Source organism: Thermoascus crustaceus (genome assembly GCF_041956765.1).
Source record: "Thermoascus crustaceus strain CBS 181.67 unplaced genomic scaffold VTN00scaffold_3, whole genome shotgun sequence".
NCBI classification, from domain to species: Eukaryota; Fungi; Ascomycota; class Eurotiomycetes; order Eurotiales; family Thermoascaceae; genus Thermoascus; species Thermoascus crustaceus.
The window spans coordinates 2,386,064-2,412,146 of NW_027192529.1; the positions used below are offsets into that span (position 1 = coordinate 2,386,064).

General features: G+C 49.1%; 10 protein-coding genes across 10 annotated transcripts; 5 read left to right on the plus strand and 5 right to left on the minus strand.

The window, feature by feature from the left end:
• Positions 1-382: 382 nt before the first annotated feature.
• On the plus strand, positions 383-2,877 carry VTN00DRAFT_6046 (uncharacterized protein; the record flags this gene model as incomplete). Its single annotated transcript, XM_069432639.1, has 3 exons — positions 383-430; positions 508-961; positions 1,019-2,877. The coding sequence occupies 3 exons, from the start codon at positions 383-385 to the stop codon at positions 2,875-2,877; spliced, it is 2,361 nt and encodes a 786-aa protein (XP_069288478.1).
• Positions 2,878-3,171: 294 nt separating this feature from the next.
• VTN00DRAFT_6047 (uncharacterized protein) lies at positions 3,172-4,162 on the minus strand (the record flags this gene model as incomplete). Its single annotated transcript, XM_069432640.1, has 5 exons — positions 3,172-3,603; positions 3,659-3,753; positions 3,831-3,896; positions 3,983-4,091; positions 4,151-4,162. 5 exons carry the CDS (start codon positions 4,160-4,162, stop codon positions 3,172-3,174), a joined length of 714 nt encoding a protein of 237 aa, XP_069288479.1.
• A 444-nt stretch (positions 4,163-4,606) lies between these two features.
• Positions 4,607-5,217, plus strand: VTN00DRAFT_6048 (uncharacterized protein; the record flags this gene model as incomplete). The annotated part of the gene is made up of 3 exons (XM_069432641.1): positions 4,607-4,683; positions 4,831-5,026; positions 5,182-5,217. 3 exons carry the CDS (start codon positions 4,607-4,609, stop codon positions 5,215-5,217), a joined length of 309 nt encoding a protein of 102 aa, XP_069288480.1.
• Positions 5,218-5,895: 678 nt separating this feature from the next.
• On the minus strand, positions 5,896-6,248 carry VTN00DRAFT_6049 (uncharacterized protein; the record flags this gene model as incomplete). The annotated part of the gene is made up of 2 exons (XM_069432642.1): positions 5,896-5,915; positions 5,981-6,248. 2 exons carry the CDS (start codon positions 6,246-6,248, stop codon positions 5,896-5,898), a joined length of 288 nt encoding a protein of 95 aa, XP_069288481.1.
• Positions 6,249-9,083: 2,835 nt separating this feature from the next.
• On the plus strand, positions 9,084-10,007 carry VTN00DRAFT_6050 (uncharacterized protein; the record flags this gene model as incomplete). The annotated part of the gene is made up of 2 exons (XM_069432644.1): positions 9,084-9,216; positions 9,574-10,007. The coding sequence occupies 2 exons, from the start codon at positions 9,084-9,086 to the stop codon at positions 10,005-10,007; spliced, it is 567 nt and encodes a 188-aa protein (XP_069288482.1).
• A 510-nt stretch (positions 10,008-10,517) lies between these two features.
• VTN00DRAFT_6051 (uncharacterized protein) lies at positions 10,518-11,021 on the minus strand (the record flags this gene model as incomplete). Its single annotated transcript, XM_069432645.1, has 1 exon — positions 10,518-11,021. One exon carries the CDS (start codon positions 11,019-11,021, stop codon positions 10,518-10,520), a length of 504 nt encoding a protein of 167 aa, XP_069288483.1.
• Positions 11,022-15,400: 4,379 nt separating this feature from the next.
• VTN00DRAFT_6052 (uncharacterized protein) lies at positions 15,401-15,926 on the minus strand (the record flags this gene model as incomplete). Its single annotated transcript, XM_069432646.1, has 2 exons — positions 15,401-15,554; positions 15,682-15,926. The coding sequence occupies 2 exons, from the start codon at positions 15,924-15,926 to the stop codon at positions 15,401-15,403; spliced, it is 399 nt and encodes a 132-aa protein (XP_069288484.1).
• Positions 15,927-18,934: 3,008 nt separating this feature from the next.
• VTN00DRAFT_6053 (uncharacterized protein) lies at positions 18,935-20,752 on the plus strand (the record flags this gene model as incomplete). The annotated part of the gene is made up of 1 exon (XM_069432647.1): positions 18,935-20,752. One exon carries the CDS (start codon positions 18,935-18,937, stop codon positions 20,750-20,752), a length of 1,818 nt encoding a protein of 605 aa, XP_069288485.1.
• A 1,772-nt stretch (positions 20,753-22,524) lies between these two features.
• Positions 22,525-24,007, plus strand: VTN00DRAFT_6054 (mitochondrial 37S ribosomal protein mS45; the record flags this gene model as incomplete). Its single annotated transcript, XM_069432648.1, has 2 exons — positions 22,525-23,097; positions 23,318-24,007. The coding sequence occupies 2 exons, from the start codon at positions 22,525-22,527 to the stop codon at positions 24,005-24,007; spliced, it is 1,263 nt and encodes a 420-aa protein (XP_069288486.1).
• A 1,586-nt stretch (positions 24,008-25,593) lies between these two features.
• On the minus strand, positions 25,594-26,040 carry VTN00DRAFT_6055 (uncharacterized protein; the record flags this gene model as incomplete). Its single annotated transcript, XM_069432649.1, has 1 exon — positions 25,594-26,040. The coding sequence occupies one exon, from the start codon at positions 26,038-26,040 to the stop codon at positions 25,594-25,596; it is 447 nt and encodes a 148-aa protein (XP_069288487.1).
• Positions 26,041-26,083: the final 43 nt, after the last annotated feature.

The following is a 26,083-nucleotide window of genomic DNA, read 5'->3' on the forward strand; positions in this document are numbered from 1 at the left end:
AAGTACGCGCATATTGGTATGTTTAACGTCTTAAGCATGCAAGTGGAAAGCGGTTGTCTCCGAACTCCCCAACCTGTATTCTGTGCGTTAACAGTGATTGCAGTCACTATCCGTCGTTGTGCCTCAGGCTAGTGGAAGCTTGAGGGGAACTCCAACACCGAACCTTAATATCGCCAGGGTCCTCCCTATCATGTCCCTCACCGCACACGTGACCTATTATGTCATCTGGAGACTGTTTGGGGACACCTATAACTACAGCAAGCACTATCACTTGGTGAACCTGTCTTCTGTTTTCCAGGCTCGTGACTCGAGGCTATTGTGCTATCTTCCTGTTGAACCCGATTTCTACCTTCTTCACAGCTCTAACTAAAGGCCTTTATGCATGCCTGACTTCAAGATCTCCGCGGCCCTGGAGGGCCACAGCGATGATGTAAGACCCCCCCTCCACTCATGACGGTGTCTGCGTATAGATGGTAAACAGTCCAGGATACTGATCTTTAACCTCAGGTTCGCGCAGTGGCCTTTCCAAACCCTAACGTCGTTCTCTCTGCCTCTCGGGATGCGACTGTTCGGTTATGGAAACTCATCTCTACCCCGCCTCCCACCTATGACTACACCATCTCCACTCATGGATCAGCTTTCATAAATTCCTTAGCGTACTATCCACCCACGCCGGAGTTCCCCGAAGGACTCATATTCTCAGGAGGGCAGGATACCATTATCGAAGCTAGACAGCCTGGGAAGGCCGCAGGTGACAATGCGGACGCAATGCTGCTAGGCCACGGTCATAATGTCTGTGCGCTAGACGTGTGCCCCGAAGGCGGATGGATAGTGAGTGGAAGCTGGGATGCCTCCGCGAGATTATGGCGGATTGGAAAGTGGGAATGCGACGTCATCTTTGAAGGTCACCAAGCGACCGTATGGGCTGTACTGGCATATGATAAGGACACGGTTATCACTGGTGAGTCGGGGATCCATCAGATCTTTACTCAAGCGCTACGTGCTTACATGATCATAGGTTGTGCCGACAAAATAATTCGCATCTTCAATACCTCCGGAAGGCTATTGCGAAGCATCAAGGATTCTCGTGATGTTGTTCGGGCTCTCTGTAAGGTTCCCGAATCCAACCCTTCCGGTGCCCAATTCGCGTCAGCAAGCAACGATGGAGTTATTAGACTGTTCAGTATACAAGGACAGCTGGTTGGAGAGCTGCATGGGCATGAGAGCTTCATATATTCGCTGGCTTCCCTGCCGACGGGCGAGTTGGTCAGTTCCGGTGAAGATCGAACAGTGAGGGTGTGGAACGGAAACCAATGCGTTCAGACAATAACCCATCCTGCCATTTCCGTATGGAGTGTTGCAGCGTGCAAGGAAAATGGAGACATTGTCACCGGCGCCAGTGACCGTGTCACCCGTGTCTTCAGCAGAGAGAAGGATCGCCAGGCAAGCCCAGAAGTGCTGCAGCAGTTTGAGAAGGCTGTCAAGGAATCGGCAATTCCGCAGCAACAGGTCGGCAAGATCAACAAGGAAAAGCTTCCCGGTCCAGATTTTCTGAAACGACGAGCTGGAACGAAGGAAGGCCAGGTGCAGATGATTCGAGAGGAGAACGGAAATGTCACTGCACACACCTGGTCAATGGCGACCCAAGAGTGGATTCCCGTTGGTACAGTGGTCGATGCGGCAGGTAGCAGTGGAAGAAAGACAGAATATCTTGGTCAAGATTACGACTATGTCTTTGATGTTGATATCGAAGACGGCAAACCTCCGTTGAAATTACCCTACAATGTTTCTCAGAACCCGTACGAGGCGGCCACCAAATTCATTCAAGACAACGAACTGCCTATTAGCTACATAGACCAAGTAGCACGGTTCATTATTGAGAACACACAGGGAGCGACTATTGGTGAAGCAACTCAAGAACAGCCGGCAGGTGCCGATCCATGGGGCACAGAACGCCGTTATCGCCCCAGAGATGCTGCCGCCGCTGCTCAACCGCCGCCCTCGATTCCCGAAGCACGTCCAAAAGTTCTGCCTCAGACATCCTACCTTTCGATCACGTCAGCTAATCTCAAGGTCATCTCGAAGAAGGTACAAGAACTAAACCAGCAGCTTGTATCTTCAGGTGCCAAAGATATCTCTCTCAGTCCTTCTGAATTAGATACAGTCGTGGCCTTGTGTGGTCAACTAGAGACTCCCCCGCTTAAAGATTCTCCAATTGTGGAATCAGGCATTAACCTAGTGTTCAAGATGGCAACCGCATGGCCACCTGCTAACCGGCTCCCTAGCCTTGACCTGCTTCGACTGCTTGCAGCTGCAACACCCCTGACAGCTACAGCAGACTACAATGGTCAAGATCTCATTTCGGCCATCCGGTCGAGCGGCGTATTTGGCACACCCATTAACGTTAACAATGTCATGTTGACCATTCGAATGTTCGCTAATCTCTTTGAGACTGAGCCCGGTCGTAACCTGGCAGCTAGCCAGTTCGACCAGATCTTGGCTATGGTCAAGTCAGTCACCACGGCTGGTGGAAGCACGCCTAACCGCAACCTCACGATTGCCACCACAACCCTCTACATTAATTACTCTGTCTACCTGACCACTGGAGGACGATCCTCCGCTCCTGAATCGTCTGAACGTGCCCTTGTACTTCTCGAGGAACTCACGAAGCTTCTCTCAAGTGAAAAGGACTCTGAAGCGGTCTACCGTGGCCTTGTTGCCCTAGGAACATTGGTCAAGGCTCTCGGCGACGAAGTCAAAGTTGCCGCAAAGGAGATCTATGATGTCGGAGATGTTCTTGGAAAGGTCATGGGAGCCGGTCTTGGGAGGGAACCGAGGATTAAAGGGATCGTCGGTGAGATCAAAGGCCTGATTTGATGGTTGTTGAAGGGGTGCTGCGAGTGACGTGATGCGCATCCCGCAAGACATTTGGAGACGGTCAATTGACCAATGCGATGATGGTTTGGTAGAAAGTTACGAAACTTAGACACCTAATGCAAGACATGACTGAAGTACATACGGTGGACCTGATGAGTATTATGATTGACGAGATTCCAAGGCCATCTCGTCCCTAGGATCGTAAATTGAAGATATATCAACTACACCTAAGGCTCTGTGTCATTAAACGTAAGGCATAAATAACTGCGTACCACTCATGCCATGCATGCAATTTTAAAGCCTCCCCTCCGCATCAACGCCTACTTCAACAATCTGGTCGATTCCCGGGTACTGCGGGCAATCCAACCCATACTTCTCGATGATCGACTTTGTCAAGAACCGACCGCCCAAGAAGTGCCTACCGCGGTAATACTTCACGCATGGCTTCGGAGCTGTCAAGCTGACCAGTGTCTGCGGCATGAATTTCGCCCCGGGTCCCTCCTTGGGTGGGCCGCCCTCGATGTCCCAAGAGCTGGGCGCATCGATGCTCAGCACGGGTACGGAGGTCTCCTCCATCTGCGAGATGATAGCGGGGAAAGGTTCGCGGAGTGGGCCCCCGAAAGAGAAGCCGAATATGGCGTCGACGATGAGGTCAGCGGATTTGAGGGCTTCGGTGAAGTCGGGGACGAAAGGGATGTTGAGGTTCTTGAGTTGGGTTTTGAGGCGCTAATTGGAAGTTAATGAGAGGACTTTCTTTTTCGAGTAGCAGAAATGTACAGACCTGGTAGAGTTCATGCTTGCCCTCCTTGGGGTAGTAGACTGATGGGGTGTAGCCGTACTGGTAGAGATGACGGGCTGCGACCAGGCCGTCTCCTCCTGTTGGGTTGTACCGAGTTCTCAGTATCTTCATGCGCATGTATATCACTTGACACAAGATGGTTTCAGAGTAATACCGTTATTTCCAGGACCGCAGACTACGAGGATGTTCTTCCCTGCACTTGGGGGATGGACGCGCCAGACTGCTCACTCAATCGTGCTCGTCAGTCGCGAGAATGTTGCCGTCAAAGGAGGCCGATGTGTGCTCGGCTCAATCACTTCTCCATACCGGCCTGTGAGACAGAAAGACCAGCAAGCTCCATCAGCTGGTCAAGAGAGAAACCTCCGACCTCCATGAGGTCCTTGTCGAGGGAAGCAGCATCTTTGGGAGAAATTGCCTGTCATGGTACTTTAATACAAATGTCTGCTACCGAAAGTTTAGAAATAGGCAGCATACCTTGAGAGACATTCTGGCAGTTCTACTGTATCGTCGACAGGATGAGAATACAGGGCTCTGTTTTCTCAATGTCGAGCGGAGCATATAGCGACCTGGAGCTTGTCTAGGTCACTTGAGAGAGGGCCGTGCTAAATACAGATTAGATCTGAAGTACTATAATGAACATCAACATGAAAGAAAGAAGTTGAGCAATTGAGAAGCGCGACCAGAAGGATTCCTGGAATAGTTTATTTCATCAACAGTTTTCTGAGATAGACGGCATTGCGGCGTGGTGGAGCATTGCATCATATCTCGAACACCGCGGCTGTTCCAGGGCGTTCGGGTTAATGCTTTCTCCGTGCCTCCGAACCTCTGCTGTTCCCGCGGAGTCGCATCGAGCTCCGAAGAAAAGTCCTCAAGGGTTGTTCGTCGTCCATTATTCAACAAGACACGGAGAATTGATTGAGATCTGTCAATATGGTGGTCAAGATCCGTTTGTCTCGCTTCGGCAACAAGCACTCGCCGTTTTACAACATCGTTGTGGCCCAGGCACGGTATGTATCCCCGCGGCTTCGGGCCCGCCCATTGACAAATCTGCATCTGAGGGCTGGTCACTATCGCGATTCTGCTCCTTGTACACGGCGCAAATTCAGACCATACACGGTGATTTTATTTGGATACTGATGTTTTCGATACTACAGATCGGCCCGCGACTCGAAACCCTTGGAGGTCATTGGAACCTACAATCCTATCCCGCAGCGCCCGACGAACCTGTCAGATGAGGAAGCACGGATGGCGAAGCCATACAAGGAAATTGCGCTTGACAGGTCAAGGGCGAAGTACTGGCTTGGTGTTGGCGCACAGCCTAGTGAGCCTGTCTGGCGGTTATTGAGCATGGTACGTCGACTATCCTTATCTGCGTGCGGGCCTTCAGCTGTGAACCACCTCGGGAGCTCTCAAATTAGTTTTCCCACTAGTCGTTTAGATATCGGAGGGGATATACACGAAGCGGTCTATTATCTAAATACCAATACTGATGGGTGACTGAATAGGTTGGACTTGTTGAGCCCAAGAAGGAAAAGAATTAGACGACCTATGTGGAATTGATACCGTAAACCCTGCGGCATTTTACCTGTACTTTAAGACGGCCAGTCCATCTTTTTGGACTATTCCTCGGAACCGCTGCCCCGGATGCTCCGATGAAGGGAGCTTTCGGCCACACAAAAGTCAGATACTCCTGGCGAATTCGAGGCTAGGGTGACGATCCTCGTCTCTTGCATCCCAAAATTATTTGTCGTTGTGGAATTTCTGAGCATTTCTCACGGCGTTGATTCAGAGTTACTATTGCCAGTAGCTCCTTTATGTCTGGGTGGAAATAAATATGGTCTGCTCGGGTTATGATGTACTGTACATTATATTAGCATCTCATGCCACATGCTATCTTCTTTGGTGCATTCATGCTGCTTTCAACGAAACTGGAAACGGTAATATTAAAGCAGGCTTCAACCAGAGGAAATAAGCTTTCGGTTCGTGTTGTGTTCGAGGGGCCACTAAACGTTCCTCTCATGAGACGGAAGTTCTATGAAAAGAGCTTGCAGATATTACTGATCGACAATTCAACATTATATCGCTATTGCGAACCCCACTGTCCTGAAAATGGACAAGAAAGATAAGAGAACGTCCTTCGTTGTACTGGTTCCCAGACCTTATGCTTTGCCCAGTTTGTAGTGGCAGATGTCCGTAACAAGCTTCTTCTTCTTCTTCCCTCATTTCATGGCCGAGAGAACTGAAATTCTCCAAGCATGGTTAGTAAATGATATGCATGTCGAAGAATACACAGTAGACACTTACATCCTCCGCCTGCAGCAGTTCCGACACTGAACACAACCATAAGTTTGGCAGTTGTGATAATGCCGCCACAGGTCATATGGTTCTTCTCTGAGAAGTAAGCGCTACCGGCTCTAACCTTTTCTGATGTGGGAAGAAATTGAATTATAGTAACAATGCAGAGTGGACGCAAACTCACATAGTCACAGGGACATTGACGCTTGGCCAAGATGTTCGTAGATTGGATCTCATTCGAGTCCATGAGGCTCGCCAGAGAAAGGCCACTAGCCATTGCGACGAGAAACCAGCTGAAGTGCATGTTACGATAGTGTCCTGGCTTTTATATCACTATGAGAACCAGGTATATATAGGTATGCTGGATAAGGTAAGAGCTGAGGCGAAGGGAATATTTTAAAAGCGCACTCTTTCTATCGCATACCACAGAAGTTAACGTCATCCATCGTATGTGAAATGTCGATATCTTTGATAACATTCTGAGTTCAGAATCACTCTGCTATTGATCCCTCTTAAAACTTCTTAATAAGGCCTCCAAAGACCTGCAAAATATTGACTAAAAAAGAGAGCACCTGAAGTCTCTATAGACTCGTATCCTGAGTGTGTAGACTGTCTATCTGCATGTGTGACAATATCTCGTGGCGCATAAGGTTGGATGATCTTTATACTCCTTGCAAACTTAATGGAGCGCATATTTCTGTCAGATTCTATGGTCGACTCGTAATTGCAGTTTTTAGAGAATGGCCGATAAATGACCTAAGAAATGCTGCACTGTATATGCGAGGCAACGATATGAACATGTTTCAAAATAACCTGCTTTCCTAGCAACGGTTCAGTTCAGGAAGTGCGTTCCATGGTTGATCAAAGTTTGGATTCAGATTCAGTCTATTCGCAGCTGAGGTAACGTTGCGATGCAGCTGCTCCCTCGTATACGTTGAACGTACGCAAGTCCATTTGAGAACAGACGTGTGAATGAGGAATAGACCATCAATATAGAATAATTGCCATCTGTGTTCCTAAAGCCCAACTACTATATAAGCTGTGGTAGTACACCACAACACCCTTTAGCCAACATCAACATATCCATGTACTATCAAGCACAGTTATCCACAAAGTCCACTGACTGTCGGTACTTAAATTCGTACTACATCCCTTGAACCTGATTTAGCAACATGAAATTCTCCATCATACTTGCTGCCGTGATTGCTGTGCTCTGCACGGCTGTTGACGCACAACAGAACTGCCGGTCACTTTGTTTACAATGGCGGCAAGCGCAATGCAATAGGTGCAATGGGGCTGGGTGCCTGCCTACATGTAATCGGATTAGAGAACAATTGGTAAAGTCTATCCATTTAAGCAGGAAAAGTTTAATCATGACTATAAGAAAGCTGACAATGTGATCAACTATAGAGAAGAGTAAGTGGATAGCTTTTCGTCAAAGGCAGTTATGTACAGCGCATCTATTGTTGCTGACAAGGTTACTTGATTATATCTAGTCGGGAGTAAGTATCTAATCAACCCCTCATATGACTGGATAACTGTTCCCAGGCTGAGATAAGACCTTCTTCCCTTCTAGTGCGTAAGTAAAGCCCGTTTAGCTGCCATTATCTATGCAAGTGCTTACAGGGTACATTACCAGCCACCCTGTTAGACCTTATTTGGCCATTTTATGTACCTCCTCAATCGACGACAACTCCTTTAAATAGAACAAACAAGGAAGGATGTCAACGGCGGTTTAATTTCCGACTTCCTGGCTTGTCATGGCTATCTTTTTACATTCTTGTTGAAGCAAACGTCTTGTGCTAGGATGCTATGTCTATTAGGTGTGGAAAATGCCGAGTGAAGTGTGAGAGAGATAGCTCTTCAGAATAGGAGGCCTTTGATGATTAGTCCTCTCGAATTGTCAAAGAAATCTTCAACCATATTTTCTCTTACACTAAAGAGACAATATCGTATTCGTTGGATTCCCTGCCGTTCACGGCGCGATATCTTACTCGTGTGTAGCGCTGATTCTATCTACCCACAAAGGAAACCGTCTATCTTAAAAATGCAAATATATAGAAAGTTTTAATAAATATGACTTACACAATTCATCTGCAGATCCCTACGAAGCCTATCTAAATATATAGCTTCTAGACCAAATTGACAAAATAGAACAAGACTAGTAAAATAAAAGTTTCAAACCGGAAATTTGTACAGTATTCTTGGGGCATTATTCTATTATTGCTGCTTTTTCTTGATGAGTATGGATACCCCGAGAGACATGCTATGGATATAGCGCAGCGTGCACCTAGTAGTCCTCATATATATCTCGTCATTTAAACATACCATGTTGGTATACAGAAAGCATGGGCGCTATGCCTATGCCTGTCCATCTAGTAAATACAAACTGGATTGTCATTGAGAGCTAACTAATCAAGTAGCACCATTAGGTAATGACCCCAAAAGTGGAACTCTGTGTGATAAAAGGTCAGGGTTTGATAAACGTACAGCAATATACTTTTGCAGTCGATGTTCTAGACCTGGCCTACTCTTGATCTTTCATGTGCGGGAAAATCAAGAGATACCTACCTAAGACATACTTCAGGCAGGACGTACTACTTAGCTAATTTTGTCCATGTAATCATTTCCTAACTCGTGATAAGGGCACAAATTGCGCAGGATGACAGCCGATAGTTCAAGCACATTTTGGCTAGAACCTGGAAGTTTGGTCGAGGTTAACACTATGCCAACCTGCGTACCTAGGTATCTACTACCTAGGTAACTACTGTGCATTGGACTTCCTGCCTTAAACACATGTTCCATGATCAGAATATCAGCCTTTATCCATTGTGTAGTATGATGGTACCATGGTACAGTTTGGATGATTAAAGCATAGGGTAAGGGCATTGCATGCAGAATACAGACATGGCACATGCGGAGAAATGACGTTTTACCTAATAGCCAGATCATCATGATGGAGAATAGGGCCTGGAAGGACCTGCCACGCACGCATGTAGAATCTTCTCCTCCTCTCATCCTTGATAGCTGCCAGTAGGATTTATTTCTCTTTCTTGAGCCCCCACTCTGCAAGGCAATTCTATCCCCAGCACTCTCAAAGCAGCAATGAAGAATGGCTAAGCTCTTTCGCTCTAAGAAAGATAATTTCTGTGCTGCCTGCGGTGCGACCATTGGCAGGATCGACCTTTGCTTTGGGGACATAACCGAAGAAGTTGCTGGTTCATGGGCCAACTTCTATCGTGCCGGTTTGTTGCTTTTCCCTTTTCCTTTTGTGTCTTGAAGAAATCCGTATTCCTATTTTTAGTTTAATTTCTAAGCATCTACCTAAATAGGTGCTTTCTTCTGCGACTGATTGCGATTGTCAAAAGTTTTCTCTGATTCTCCTGGACACTGACAAAACTCTTACGGGAACATCTCACAGTAGTAATTGTGACCCACTGTAAGAAAGACCCATCTCGAAAGGAATACGTGCTCTCCGGAATTGGTAAAAAGGAACGGCGCGGCAAGCCCCTTTTCCTGCCTCTGAATAAGAACAGAGTCACCGAGGAAGCCTGCCAGGCTGGCTATGGCTATCCAAGCCAACGCACACAGGAAAATACCAGATAAGCCCCGCGGCATGGTGGGATTTTCAAACTGCGACATGTCTCCCTACGGCTACCCCATTCATGCCAAATGCTGGTCCCTGATCGAGCGATATGGCTTATGTGGTGACCGCATCAATCAACAGCAACTGGAGCACTTGATCACCGCCATTCGTCAGCGGCGGTATTTTGGACCATATGGTCTGGAAGACTTGGATTTTATGGAAAGGAGCTCCAAGCCTTGTGTTCCCTTCTGCAACAAGATAGTCTTTGACAATAAGATGGACGACGATGTTCTTTTCCAGGTGGACCCCCTGGATATTCCCGAAGTGAAGAAGCTTGTCAAGAAAAACATCAAAGCCAAGAAAAGCATCAAGGTTGTGTGCGACAATAGGAGAACGAGCAGGAGGCTGAGGCAGAGGTCTCCTTATGCCGTGTACGATACAAAGTGGTGAAAACAGCTGCGTCAGTGTCTGCCACTTGATGTTCACCTTGGGGATTCTGGATCTTCTGTGTCATTCTGATGCTGCAAATTATGTCAAGTTACTGGGGCTCTCGATCCCAGAGTCCTACTGGCGTCAAAAAGTTCAAGGATTGATTTTTGAACACGAATATTATACTATTCCTCCATGACGCCATCGACTGGGAGGATACGGATTCGAAAGGTACTGTTGGAAATCAGAGATATCTTCTGAAAAATTGACAAGTAGACTCGTCTATCTAAAGAAAATTTTAATTGGGGAAACTTACTCCTGAGGCTTGAGAGTATTTCACGCCATGGAAAGCGTCAGAATTTCTTTCTTCTACTCATTTGTTTCCTTTCTCCCCTGACATAACAATTCCAAACAGGATCAAAAGATAAAACGTCGGTCTGCCTGTCAAGTCAGTACCACAGGAAAAGACAAAGACTCCTGCAATGACAAACCCTCTTTCTCTAGGTGATAGTATATTGTTTCCTTTACCGTCTATTTGCCGTAGGTCTTCCGGAGGAACCGGAATCTCCGCGTCAATTCAACCGCCCTCGGGGCATCCGCATCAATGAAGTCAATAACCGGCCTCATCGTCGACATAAAATAAAAGTCGGCGTTCCGGGAAAGGTGCCAGTGCGCCGCATGTGTACCGTAGCACAGCATGCAATCGATCTGGACATGACCCGTGCGCCTCAGATACCTCTTACAGTACTCCGTGACCTGATGATACCCTTCCTGCAACTTGGCGCTGGTGCTATCGGCCCGTTTGAACTCGACGTAGAGGAAGGTCCTCTTCGTCCGATCCTTGAAGCAGTAGACCCTGCAGTTGCCGCGCTTGTTGAAGGGGGGCCATTCCTGGAACGTGTAAAGCTGGCGGTCGGCGGGGAACTCACGATTCAGGATAGCTCGCCAGAACATGGCTGTGCTGTTTTCCGTCTTCGTCAGGTCTTTTGCTTCACTGTACATGAAGCGTTCGGAGTTGTGAGTCACAAGAGACATGGTGGTAGTGGATTGTAGAAGAAAGAAAGCGTGTTTTCGAAGTATGGAAAGAAGTAGAATAGAGGAAGAAGCGCGTTAAACCATACTTAAGGAGAAGGAAGAAGAAGAAGGAGGAGAAAAGAGCAAGAAGAGGTGGCATCTTGCTATGGCTATAAACAGTTGCCTTAGCATAGCAACAAGACGCTTCCTCTCATCTCGCCTGCTGTTTGGGGGTCCTCCCGTCTCCCAGCCCCTCATCTCTACCGACACACACCTTACAGTCACATCGACAATAGTAGTGCGAGGACCTGTAATACTACATGGAATTATACTCAATTCTTGAAATAACCCCCCTTCATTCTCTATATTAGAAACATATCTCATCATATATATGTTCTTCAGCCCCTTATTGCTTTTCACTGTGAAAAGTGTTGGAGATTTGGAATAATTGAAGCAACACGCTGTTGTCAATGTGCTTTGAAGTCCTGAGACACAAATACTGAATGTAACTTAGAGGCAGCACATAGACAGCTAGCTAGTAGCATCCAGTGAAGTAGCTTTTCCCTGCTGAAGGTTTCCCAGAATTGATAGATGAGTTTCTAAGGATAAGAACCAAGCCAAGATGACCGCCATCTCTGCATGGGTATTTGGGTGTTCAACGGCCGCGTTATTTTAAACGAGAGTTTCATATCAGGCCATATTTGAAGGGTTATCAGTTGCATGAGCGTGTGTCTGTTTGTTTTACGAGTTTGGGCGGGGATCGATGTGAGTGTTGTCATATATATCAGGTATCTCCGGATCGTGGCTAATGGGTGACGATGGGGGTCGAACAGGAATATTCCTCCTCGACCCTCGTCTCGCCCTCTTCAAACCATGCCAATTTATGGGCAGCATCTGTCCCTGCCACATGTATATGACAGGGACTAATCCTTCATGCACTATCATCTACAGCATCTTCGTGCATCCTCATTACCTTCTATCAACCAGATAAAAACCCACCCAATAAGCGCCTCTCTGATCATATTTTTGTATACAGCTTTAGTCTGGAAGGAGCTGCTGAACCGCATGCGTCTTACCCTTCACCGAGAATCCCTCGAAGGCTCACCTATGAAACCCAACATGTAAGTGCTCGAGCATCTGTACGAAGATCTTTCTAATGACCATGGATGGTAGTTAGTCAGTTAGCTAGGAATTTTTGCGCGTAGGGTAAGGTTGAGAGTATCCTTACAGATATGATCACAAATTAGACGAACTAGACAGTTATATAATATTGGGTTTGATTTCTCTGGCGCTGGCTCTGTTCTTAGACTTGTGCCTTTTTTTCTCTACAAAGTGAAGAAGTATTGGTCTCGCATTTATATCTGTGTCTGCATTGTCTTCTCGACTTCAGTCGCAGCAGAGGTGTGTGTGTCTTCTCAGCCCTTTTTCAGCTCCTTTAATGATATGAATTTCCTTTTCTTTCGATTATCCCCACCGCCGTGGCTATGTTCACATCGTCATCATTGGCTATGTTTCCACCCCAGGTAGTCCATGGACCTTCCATACTGGGTTATGGAGGGGTAGTAGTGGGGTGGGGGATCTGTTGCTGTGCTCTAAGTAGATGCTCTTGTGATCTTCTCTACTTACTATATGGCATTATAGTCGCTTTTAGCTGTCCCCTGAACTGAAGCAGACTCGCCTTCTAGAAAAGTCATAGTACCTAACTTTCTTACAGCCTCCACAGCCTCATTGATTGACATTGTCAGCATGTCATAGGCTGCACTAGTGAGATTCCCCTACGATGCGCACGACTCCTCGCCGCCATGTATGTAACATCGGTTAGATAGAGCCTTTGTTTGCTTTATATATACTCTTTGTCTACGTACTTGCTTCGGGGATCTCGGACACCCCGGGAAAGAATCAGGATATAAGGATCCCCTTTCAGCATTCTCTATGGCAGACGGCCCGGTAGATCAGATAGATCTATATAAGGACTGATTCCTTGGGGAAAAGGGAATCAGCGGATCATTCCGTTCAATATCAATCGTTCAATATCAATCTATTCAATAAAGTACCTTTCGCCATCTTATATGTGCTTGACGTCGGAGTCCACATCGCCGACTTTATTATGTCAAGGCTTAGTGCCAACCCAGCGTCATTATAAGATAATAGTAACACTGACAGTGAGTCGAAAAAAAGCAGTAGTCTTAAACAATATTAATATCGTGGCCATTGTGTGGACGTCATAAAAAAACTAGTCTCCTGCGGCTGAGGCCCTCTGCTATATACACCCTCGTCGCGCGACGATCACCCTCCTCACCCCGATCGCGCGACTCGAGGGCAGCGTTGCTCACCTACTGAAACGAGAAGGGCAGTCGACAAGGTGACCGGACATTTTTGCTCAGTAGGTACCTTATATATCAAGTGTACCTTCTAATCTCAGTGACAATTGACAGTGAGCATGGTAGGTACTATATACTGTACTAATATGAGCAGCGTTACTAATAAACGAATCCATTCCTGGCAATTTCAGTGTGACACAGCATTGCATTGCGGTACAGTACAGCACCTTTGGTGTCGATTTTCTAGATCTAGACCACTTTCGCCTCCAGCAACATCCTCGGAAAGATCCGAGGTATAAGAAGGTACTAGATAATCCTCACGTAGATAGCCCATATCGCTTGAAAGGGCTAGTCAACTCATAGTGTGCAGAATCACATCTCATAGCCCAAGCACGTTTCGACTAAAATATGGAAGTTGGACCAAAAAAAAACTCCATGCTCTATACCTAGGTAGATACTGTACCTAATGTATGTACCTCGGCAAGTAGCAGGCACCGGGATACCTACCTAAATCCCCAGCCACTTGCCGCTGAAAAGCGCATTAATAATAATTTGATAATAATTGCCATAGGTACACAGGTGAAAGGCATAACACGCCATTGGGGGACACGTGGAGAAGATTTCTCTTTCGCAAGTGGCTGCACTTAGCTGCCGGCCAACTGGAAGCTTGACAAGGGTTTCTTCCCGCAACGGTCGAGTCGAAATCTCCTGAGCAAGTCTAGTCTGGTGTGCCCTTGAAGGGACGATCTTGCCCGCAGTACGAACCGCGCCGGGACAGATGGCAGGCAGCCAAACATGCGCAGTAGACCAAACCGATACGCTGGAGCTGGTATCGCAGCGTACAGTACGGATATTAAATGGATTAATAATTCCACTCCTGGTCGAGGAAGGCCAACAGTAACAAGAGGTACCTATTACTTGAAATGGTATAAGAAAAAATATCAAATGCTGGTCCTCTGAGTAGAAGTTCTGTTCGGCCCAGAGAGTAACAGAGCCTCGTTCATTCATGACAGATCACTGCTCTAGAGCAGAAGACAAAAAAGGTTTGACAGAATGAAAGAATCTTAGAAGTGGCAAAGGTGGAGTTGCCCACAGTCCCGGCCATCTCGCCCATGCTTGTCGGTGCCTTACCGTTGGGCCTGGCAAGCTAGAAGCTGCTTGACGCACGATGGGCAGCAGGAATCCCCATGGCCCTATGAGGGACGAGTCCAGCGCAGATCTGGTGGGATACATGGACAAGGATTAGGAGCCCTTATATGTGTGCAGGAAGCCGAGCGAGAGAAGGAACCTTTCAGCCACTAAGGGACTGTCCCAAAAATTCCGGCAATCGAGTCGTTTCGACTTCTCACGGAGTGACGCCAAAGCGGGTACTAAAGCGTAGCTGGTACCTGCTGTCCCTTAGAGCACTCGCGAAGGTTAACGCACCACTGCATAGAGATCTATAAATCGTGATATTAAGAGTCCTTGGCAGAGTCTACCTGGCAGTCGTAGGTCTGACCCGTGGACCTGGTGTGGAATGTGCCCTCAAAGTGTTTTTGCCCCTCACGATCTGCTGCCTGCCACACAGATGGGCAGAGTCAACCTTTCAGAATTGCTGTGTAAACTCCGGCATCATTGGGAATGAGGTTTCATTGATCGGACATCATCTCATTCCAGCTTTATTGGAGCTGTCATACTGTACAGACCGGATTCCCCCAATCCTGCGACAGCAATCAGCGGCAATAAATCTTGGAAGACCTGCAAGATCGACGCAATACTCGCGCAGTTTCTTTGCAAGGGTGTTGACGGTGAATGATTCTTGCAGCGGGAGAACTTCCTGCGTACTGCATACATAGTGCTTCACTGCGATCTTCGACTTGGGGGCGTTTTCTTGGTTTTCCGAAAGCGGTTAACTGGATTGGACCAATGTACCCACTTCTTCTCGGCGCACATGGCACCTAAGCACTTTCCTCCCTACTGCGTAAGTTCCTGTTCCGGTTAGGAAAACTGCCCGCTACCTCTAAACCAGCTGTGCGAGGAAGCTCTCTTTCTCGGAATCACCGATGAACATGTTACCAGTTACCTACCTACCTTAGGTACCTAGGGTGTGTCGGGGGAAGAGGGCACGTACGGGGAACGGTACGGACGAAATGCGTCCTTCCCCCTCGATCCCCGGTCGAGCAGGCCGACGGACCCACCCCCTCCCGACCGGCCACGGGCCAACCAGGGGCCGCGCGCGAAGGCGTGATGCCACCTGATAAGGGGAGGGGCGCCATGGCGCCAATCGTCAATCTTCAACCGCCCGCACTGACGACACCCATTGGCCACTCAGAGCCCGCGCCCACGCCATGAATGTAATCCACAATATGTCAAGTTCCTACGTCGTAGACATCGAGCCCCTCGGTCCCATGCCTCTGCAGTAAAACGTGACGACTTCTTGTGCTGACTGACCGGCCGGGCCAGCCTCAGGTGCGCTGAGAGGGCCCTGCAGGGAACCGGACAGCTTACTATGCGAAGCAGCATCAGGTCTGTACAGTACTTCGCAGTAGTTCCGTTTCAGATGGTGTGCTCCGACGCCCTTGCCAGTGTAAGACAGAGATAGAGAGAGAGATTTTCTCAGGCACATCGATGGGTCCCGCTTCAAGATGTCGAGTGATCTCGCGTTGGTCCCGCGTGGATAGTGTTCCGTACTGTGTGGATTGCAGCGTGGCTGCGTGGGTTTCCCTAAGTGCAGCCTTACCCAGACATATGGCGTTCGCACACCGATCGTCTTGCGGGTCAGATGGAATCCGTGGGTTTTTGCTCTCTATCGAGCAGCGGACACGGTGATACAAGTTAGGTATGCAGTAGATCTTTAGCACCACCAGAGGGACTGGGCAATCATGTATTGTCCAAGGGGGCGGAGAGAGACCTTACCCAATAACGAGTTTCCATTGCTCCATTCATAGGCAGAAACAGTTCTGGTGGAGTGTAAGTGAAAGCTCGTTGCATGTACAGTCCATTGCACATGCTTACCTACTTGCTGCTTACTTTTTTACCCCTCCAATGATTAAAGCCATCTCTAGTAGCTTTATCAAAGTTAATTCTGCGCCGTTCCTGCTCGTTCCCTGGGCGGCCACCGTGGGGTGACCCCGTCCAATACTCCATCAAGAAGCTCGGATGGCAGGTAGCGGCATTATGACTGTTGGAGATCTGGACACAAGATGTCTGCCTGCTGGCCACCCGTGGCTCTCCCGAGTGATTTGGGGAAGGAGCATTTATGACGGGCCCTTGACGGCAACACTCCGATCCTATCAGGGGCCCGCGATGCCGTGAAGATTGTGAATAGAGCGGTCAGCCGAGCGAGACGCGGTACTTTCCAGAACTCTGCGAACGGTCGACCATGGGCGCGAGAGTAGGCGGGCAGAGAGGGAGATGAGATAGTCTGAGCAGCACGAGTAATTGAGTATTTCGAGGGCTCTTTTCCCCAAGATATCCATCTCTTCTTTCTCCTTTTCCATCCTCTCTATTCCCGTATTCTCTGTCTTCTTCTCCGTTCTTCCCATTTATATACCAAAATATTTTCTCCTAGAAGCAGCGGATGCACTTTGCCGCCACTATTTTCCCGTGGGCACTGTTTCTGGTAGATCTACTTCGCCCCCAGCGTTCGAAGGTGCAACCAGATCACGTCTTGATAGCGCAGGCTCCATCATCACGATACAGTCCCACTGCCACAAGGAGGATCCCCGATTGGGACACAACCCCTCTTGCGCTGCCAGAGCTAGGCTCGTATCCCCGGACCATTCAGCTAACGAACGCCTCTTGTTAGCTTGGGGATCTTGACAGCAAGCCCGGTCTTTGGCTGGCAGCACGCTTTAAGAAGTTGGCAGATACGTTATCTTTATTGAATATCAGCTGCCCTAAAGAGCAAAACCGGGTTGAAACGCTTTATAACCGCCTCTGGCACGATTACAATCGAGTTAACCCGCCTGGGAACCTAAACAATTGGAAGTAGCACCTGTATCGACGAACGGTCCTGTGATTACTAGCATACCCCTCACCATCAGCTATAGCTGATAGACCGGATCAAGTTCCCGAGCGGTATCCATTCGTCTCGAAGTCCGGAGTACGGAGAAGAGAAGAACGGCTCGAGCCACAACCACCGCCGCATTTATTCTCGAATGCAACTAACTCTATCGTCATTGTGCCAGGCTGTTGAATAGCTTGGAAGCTCGGGAGCGCTTTGCTTTTTTTTCTACTTATTCTCTGCAGACTTCTCACACATTGAACGGCTGGGTCTTTCTCGTGGTGACCGAGGCTCTCGTTTGTGCGGCAGTCGACTCGAGATCCGACCACCAGCGTCATCGCTGGCTCTCGCGTCTGCTGCTCCTGTTTACTCGCCGAGAAGCACCCACCGTCGTGCATTGTCCAGCACCCAGGGCATCGTCTTCTGCTCCGTGCTATCGGCACGACAGGCGGGACCCTTATACGTCGTGTAGATACTAGACTCGAGGCAGCTTGGCTCGCGGCTCGACGCTCGACGCTGTGCTACTGCAAGGACCCCAGCGACTCCCCACCAGACAACTGGCTCGTTTTACGGGTGCTGTTGTGCTACACAGGGCTATTGTCGAGAGGGTCTTCCAGCTTTTGATATTCAGACAGACTCTCGTGGTCAACAGAGTGTCCCCACTCTGTCCGTTATCTCTCAGCCACGGCCGCATCGCACCCACCGCAACGTCGACCAGTCCGCGCGGCGAGGCTTTGTCCACGCCCACAACCCCCTCCACGGGGCACGCACACGTTCCCATCCGGTTCCGGCAGTCCTAGGCAGCGTTAGCAGCTCGCCCGGCGCAGCTTCTCCTGGGATCGACCACAGCGCCCCTCGTCTGGAGCTTGTCGTGCCTTGTCTCTCGGGTCGCGCTTTCCTCTCCCTTGGGCTGCCTGGCTGCTGCTCAGGGTCTGGTCCTGCTGTGATTCGATCCCTTTTCCCTTGGCCCAGCAGCGCATCCCCCCGACCCAGCATCCCAGCCTTAGCCCCCCGTGCCAGACCGTTCCGGACTCGACTCGCCGTCCCAGACTTTCTCTCCTTCGTCCTCTCCAGTCAGATCTCTCCTGGCTGCGACCTCCAACACCTCGCACGCCTCACGACCTCCCCTCTTTCTCTCTCTCTCTCTCCTGCTGCCCCATCCCGCGTTCCTTCGTGATCTTACCATCCCTCTTCGACATCCCTTCCATCCACCTTCGACCTTAACCCGTTTAATACATTTTCACCCGTCGCCCATAGCCGCGCGACCTGTACGTTCGCGCGTCGCATAGTTTCCTCGCAAGACTGGGGGAGGCACAAGAGCACGCCTCATTCCATCGCCTCTCTGTATTGCTTCGAACAGGAGATGCCCGTGGCGTGACCCGCTGAACCAAACACCTTTCGACTTGATCAGGTCGTATTTGTTGCGAACCTTCACACGCTTGTCTCTGGACCGTCGTTGGGGTGTGACTACTGACCTGTTTTGCGATACGAACTTGTGCCGCGCTTCCAACCCTAAGCTTTCGCTGCTACAACAGGGTGCCAAGGATCACTTAGTGCGTTTCGACAGATTTGACATTGAGCGCCATCATTATCACTGATATAGCGACAAGATCCTCCCTTTGTGAGGCATGGGTGGGAGTTCGAATCAGTCCAATCGCACGAGCCCCGGGTCCTACAGCACCACCCAGCGCACGACCTCAGTCTCCTCCGGTTCTTCACCCCCGCATCAATCCCTCTCTTTGTCTCAAGTGCCGTCGACGGCTCAGAATGCGATGTCGACCGATGTATACAGCCCAGCTGTGTCGCAGGCGCAGGCATCGTTGAACAATTCTTTCGCGTATCCCTTCTCATCCTTCGGCCCGCCCACCCCGTTTGACGGAATGGCTTCGAGCACGATGCGCTTAGGCGACTCTGACAAACCTGCTCAGAACATGAATGGCTTTGGCCAAATGGGCAGCGGGGGCGCAATTCTGATGCGCAAGCTCCCGCGAAACACCAGTCGTGAGGCACTCCGCAGCATGTTTCTATTCGCCAAGGATTTTGTCGACGCGGATTTCGTTCCAACAGAAATACCGGAAGATAGCGGCTTCCTGAGCGCCATCGCGCGATTCAACACTCTTGCTGCTGCAGAAGAAGCAAGAGCCATGCTTGATGGAAAACCAAACTCCAAGAACGAAGCAAATATGATCGTGGAGATGCTCACTGGTCCGTCTGCTTTAGGCGGCAGGCGCAATACAGTCGACCATACCGCGACTCGGGGTCTATCGAGTGGTGTTCCAACGACTGGCCCATTGTCGCGTCAGTCTTCACGTTTCAACGGCACGTTTCAAAGTCTTGAGAGGTTGACGACGAACGGGCTGTCCCAGACAAATAGCGATGCGCTCCCCGCTCCTGATTCCAACTCCAGATTGCACAGCATCTTCTCGCCTCAATCGCCCATTGGAAATGGTATTAATGATCTTCCACGTGTCAGCGGAAAGTCTGTGATTGATCAGGATCTGGACGAAGAGACCGGCGAGCTGCTCAAGGATCCTGTTGGGTATGCCCAGAACGGACACAGTAGTGCCTCGATGTCCATGCCACGAAGGTCCACCAATCCTCAAATTCCCACTAGTCGATTCGCCAGCTTGTCTCTGACGACGAACATGGCGTCCCCGCCTATGCAGAATTATCCCCAAGGGGGTTCCGCACGCATGGGTGTTCCGACTCCATCTTCAACCTTGCCTCCAAATATCAACAACAACAACATGGGCGGAATCCACGGGTTCCATTACCCTGCTCCCCATACTCCGCGTCACAGTCTGCCGGCTGCCAATCCCAACGATCTAAACCCTCCTTGCAATACGTTGTATGTGGGTAACCTCCCCGCAGATACCTCGGAGGAAGAACTCAAGTCGCTCTTTTCCAAGCAGCGTGGGTATAAGAGACTTTGTTTCCGGAACAAGCAGAATGGGCCAATGTGCTTTGTTGAATTTGACGAGGTTGCCATGGCAAGCAAGGCGCTCAATGAGCTTTATGGTTACAAGCTGTCCAACAGCGTGAAGACGGGAATCCGCCTGAGTTTCTCGAAAAATCCTCTGGGGGTCCGTACAGGGCAGCCGGGGAGCGTGAACCCCTCAACTCCGCTTACCCCGCAGGGCCCGATTCCTGGTGCAAACGCGCTTGGTGGCATGCCAAACCATATGTTTTCGACCGCTAGTGGACCACCTCCTGGACTGTCTGCACCTCCTGGACTGGCCATGCCCATGGCGATGAGAAATGGTTCCATGCCCCCACCGGGTAACCCCCATGCCTCGATGATGAATAATGGTCCGCTTAACGCGAACAATGGACCTGGAATTAGAACCATAACCTCCCCTCCGCTGGCAGGCGGAATTGCGGGTAACACGGCTGGGCCGAGCATGGGTGGCTTCAATGTCTATCCTGATTATATGATGGGTCGATAAATAACAGCGTGTTCATATATCGATAATGTCTGGCATGTTTGACGAGAACTGGGTTATCTGGCGCATTGGATCTGGCTTTCACGAGCTAGACAACATTGGCGGCTCCACGCTTCCTGGGATTCTATTCACTACGACACTTTGCTTTTCGGACCGTTTTCTTCGTTTCATAGCATGGGAATTGCATATTCTTTTTTTTCTTTACCCCCGCGTCTTAGGAACACTGCATTTTTCATGTGTGCGTTTTGCCCTGTTGACGGACTTCGGGGCTGGAGCAAGGTGTTGCACCGGTTTTTCTTTCTTGTATCAGTTCTTTTTCAACGACCATCACCCATACTTTCACCAAACTTCTCCGTTTCTTCTTTTTCGTTTGCTCCTCTTTGCCAAGATGCAGGAGCTCAGATTTTCTTTTTAAGAGGTGTCCTGTCAATTCGCCCTATTTGATTTGATCCCGCTCTGCTAAAATGATTCCCCGTTTGCAAGCGTCCTTTTTTTTTACGGCGTACAAGTATTGACTGGATGATTGGCCTGCCATTGCGCAGGAGAGAACTGTTCGGTTGTTCGAAGTGATGCTGCTCTTGTGGTTCTCATCTTCGGCGCGTTTCGATTCGCTAAAACACGGTAATGGCGCTGCTTTGCATCTTGCTCAAGTCTCCGGTCAGACTGCACCTCGTTCTCATTTATCTCTGCAGTACGATATCATGCATGCAATATACACGGCAGAGGGTCGGTCGTCACAGATATTGCGAGGAGCATTCACTTTACACACATACACAGATACACACTACCGGGGAGCTTTATGTCCTCGGACCGGAAAGGGGCGTCTGGCTGTTGTTGGCCTGCGGATTTTGCAGCGTTTGCATTCTGGCTTCTAGGTCCGTCATATCTTGACTGCATCATTTCCATTTCGGATCGGTTCGGTTGATTGATTGATTCATGCTGGAATTTCTGTTGTCTGTTTGAGCAGTTTGAGCCTTGCGGAACTGGGATGGGTCACTGAAAAAAGGGGCGTGCTATGTTATCCACAGATTTTACATTTCTATCCCTGCCTTTCTCATGGAGCAGGTTGTCAGACATGACTCTACTCCTTCCTGTATTTCGATTGAATCCTTTGTAACCCGAACGCGGTCATTGCTCTTTTTTTCCCACTTGCTGCATGCTTCACACTCTAGCTTAGCCCATCTTAGCCGCCTAGCTTAACATATGCGACTTTATATCTCAGACCTTACTTCGTTTGCTCTTGTGACATATCGTTTTTGGCTTTTTGTGGGACTCTTCCGCTCGTTTGTAAGACTGCGTTGACAAGGACCGGCAACTTCGGGTGAGAAAGACATCTGTGGCGGCATATGTCAAAAGGGATAGATCCGGAAGGTTTTCGTATTTCATTGAATACAGATCAATGTCAGACTTGCACTTAAGAGCTACTTGTAGACTTTTCACTCAAGTGCGGCTATTTTACAGATGAGCTTTCTTGAGGTATGTACTCCGTACGTGGATACTCCGCACTACATCCTAACATCCGAGGTGCGCCAAGCCTCTCGGCACCGTATGCCACGTGACCGGCAAGGGCAACCTCCCGCGCGCAAAAAAAAAGTTTCTACTTTCTTGTCCTGTCTTTCAACAACTTGCAGGGGGTCCTTCACCCGCCTCCTCAGCTCTCACAGACACATCTCCTTTCGTCCCACAAGATTCAATTCGTGTCATTTGTACTTCTATTGGTTATTTTTCTCTTCAAATCGTGTGTTGTATTTCATTATCCTCAATATCCCCCCACCATGCCTCCACGATTACAATCATCCCGGATCTCCAACTCTCTAAAGCCCTACCTCTCCTCACCCTCGACATCCTCATCACCGTCATCAACACTCCTCTCAGCCTCCTCTAATCCTTCTCCTTCCACCTCAACATGCAGATCACAACAGTCCCGCCCCTTTTCATCAACCTTCGTTCCACACACTAGGCTCCGGGCCCAGATGTTCGAATGGTTGAATGGCCCAGGCGCTGCACTAAAGCATCACGTTCCTGGTTCAACGAACTACCTTACAAACCTCAAAGACCGTGCGCGGGAGGCTAAAGCCCAGGAGAATGGCATGGAGGGCCAATCGGCCGAAGGTGCACAAGAGTCCGCACCGACTAACGAGGAGTCTGGACCCGCGAGGCCCTTCCCGTTGAACCCGGCCTTTGTTAGTGAGAGCATTCTGAGTGAGGACCTGCGGAATGAGATATACAGACGCGTTGTAGAACAGAAGAAGAGTGTGCGTGCGGTCAGTGTCGAGCTGGGTGTGGATATGAGGAGGGTTGCTGCCGTGGTGCGGCTGGTAGAGTTGGAGAAGCGATGGAGAAAAGAGGTAAGACTTTTCGTTACCTATCCTTATCACTTCCATGTCATCTTTTCCTGCAATGATGAGCAAACCCAAAATTCGATTAGTCTTGAAGACTCTTGCATCATTCCCAGCAAGAGGATGTTTACTTAAAAATTACAACTCTCTGAAGCCTTCTCCCATTATATTCGTGTGTCATCTGCGAACATACACCTTTTGTCTTCGCGTTGCTGATGGTGCTACTTAGGGGAAACCTCTCGCGCTGCCCTACGCGCGCGCCGTCCACGAGATGGTCCCAACAACGCCGCTCGCCGAAAACGGCCGGCCCCAAGTCGCCCACGAATCTATCAACGACCTTCCTGTCCACAAACTCACTGACCCCCAGATCTTTTACCCTGTATCAGAGTCACGGCAGTTCACTCGTGTTGACGCTGGTCGCGTCTTCTCGGGAGCGCCCGCACTCGAACATGATAAGACATCACAGGTCAACCCTGAAGACCCGGCTGACACTACCAGCCAGATCACTAGAAACCCACAGAAGATTGAGCGCGTGGGCAAAGGCGCCGACGAGCTGCAGGTATTGCAGCCTGCGGATGTGCGCATTCCTCATCCTCATCTCATCGCCTTCGAGCGCGACCGTCAGGCCAACCCTGGAGAGCCTAAGGAGTACTGGAAGCGCTACGAGCAGCGTCTCAAGGCAGAGGAGGAAGCTGAGCAAGAGCGCAAGAGACGGGCGCAGGAGGAGGAGCAGAAGCGGATCACCAAAGTCGAGCCGGAATCGTCACGGTTCGTATTCCAGTTCAAGGACGTCGAGGTCAGCAAGGAGACCACTGGTCCTGATGGCCGCGGCTCGAAAGCGCCAGGTCGTCGGTACGGTGTGCCGACATATGATCGGAAGAAGGGCTCTATTAAGATCCCGACCAAGGTCGAGGTCTAATTTTACCCCTTCTAGCTTTGCCTCTTCCATCATATACGTTCTTTTATTCTTCTCCTCGCACGTATTGAAGGTTTATTCACGACATGGAAACGTGCATCTTAGGCGTGGGTTTGCTGTCATATGACTTGTAACTTGTAAATTATACCTATCTGCTGCGTCATCATGATTGATGATATCCGTTTTGCTGTACCATGTAGTCAGCCAAACATCATGAATGCAAACATTATTGGAAATGAAATACCTTTTCTCTACTCTAGCTGCGGCTCCTGTAGCTTTTTGTAATACTCGTGTTTGAGTCTTTGTACTGGCGGGTACATCGGGCCTTTTGGAGCTGTGATTCCGCATCCCTAACGAACTCAGTCTAGTTGGGAGAATGATAGACAGTTCTTGATAGATATATATACACTCCGTAGGTTCATCTTCTACCTGATACTCTACCTCATGTATTAATTAATTAATGAAACCCCCTCATAATCAATCCATCTTCCCCAACACCATCGCCATATTCTATAGAGTTCTCAGTTCCTAGAATATCTACTGAACCGTAGAGTGGGTAGATCTGCTGCAGGGCCCTGGTCTATATGTAGGTAAGTATGTTAGATAGATTTTGGTACCTAATAATGACTGTTGGGGTTTTATTGATCAGCACGTATGTTACTCTTGGATAAATACCCCCGGATCATAGTACCTTACGGTATGTATGATCTAGGCATGATGAAGAGAAGACCATTATGTTTTGTTCTTACTTACCCTATATATTGGTTTCCTGTTCGATTTGCAGTATTATTATTATTGTATTCCTTTGAGCTTGGGCTTGCGCTTCAGTCCAGTGGCCGGCTCTAAGACCAACTCTGTAATAATACGTACATATCGACATGCGCGGTTCGGTTCGCTTTCTTTCTCCTATTTGTTCCTCTCCGCATCCTGGGAGCAGCAGCAGCACCCCTGCTTTTGTATTTCCCAGCCACCTACCTGCTTCTGGTGCCCAACCTAGCTACCTAACCTACCTAGCTTAGGTATGTACTCACCATCCCAGGAACATCCACTAACCTCCATCATCGCCATTATTATCATTTGATTATTTGATTCGACATTTCCATGTAGACTGTAGAATTAATTCCCTGTATCCTGGGCCTTTTTTAAGGGGCATCTATTTCTCAGACGATGATGATGACCCTGTCAATTCCTACCAATACCTCAGTATATACTAACTTTTAGTAATATTATTTTTAACTCGACAAAAAAAAGTCCACGTGATATTTACTCCCAATTCAAACCGAGACCAACTAATAATGACTGCTGTGTTAAAAGTTCCCCTCCTGCTTCAACGTGGATTTTTGTCCTCGCCCTCACGGTACGTATATACATTTTTTTTCTTTTTTTCCTGATCATCACTTCGTCTTGAAGAGCGGTTTATTCTCTCTGTTCGCCATACGCGATGCACGTGTCGATTCTAGTAGCAAAAAATCAGCATCAATTCTTTGAAAGTCATAAACGAACCCCGTTTTGTTCAAAAAAAAAACATTAGTCTCTTATCATGTACATACATACATACTCGTCTCATTATTTTCCAAAAAATCAATCAATTAACTAATCTCAACCCTCCTCTCCACACGTATCACCATCCTCTGCCCCTGCCCCTGCCCCTGCCCCTGGCCCCTCTTCTCAATATCGTCCGCCCTCCGCATCAGATCCCGCTGGACCCAATCCGTCGCGGCGCGGTTGACGAAGACGTTCCCCACGAACCGGCGCAGGTCGACTTGCTCTGGGTTCGATGACGCCTCCTCCTGCAGGTGTTCGAGCTTTGTCTGCGATATGCCGGTCAGGCGGTAGGCGAGGAGGTCGTCGGGGTTGAGGTTGTGGGAGCTTGTTGTTGTTATTGTTGTTGTTGTTGTTGGTTTCGGGTCCGGACGGCGTCGTGGAGGAGGAGGGGGTGGTGGAGGCGTGCGTTGCTTTCTTGTTGTTCTTGTTGCTGTGCTGGAGAGGGCGAGGATGTGGTGGTGGAGGCGGGTGAGGGTGAGGTTCATGTTCATGTTTATGGTGTGTGCGCGGGGAGGAATGTCGTAGACGGTCCAA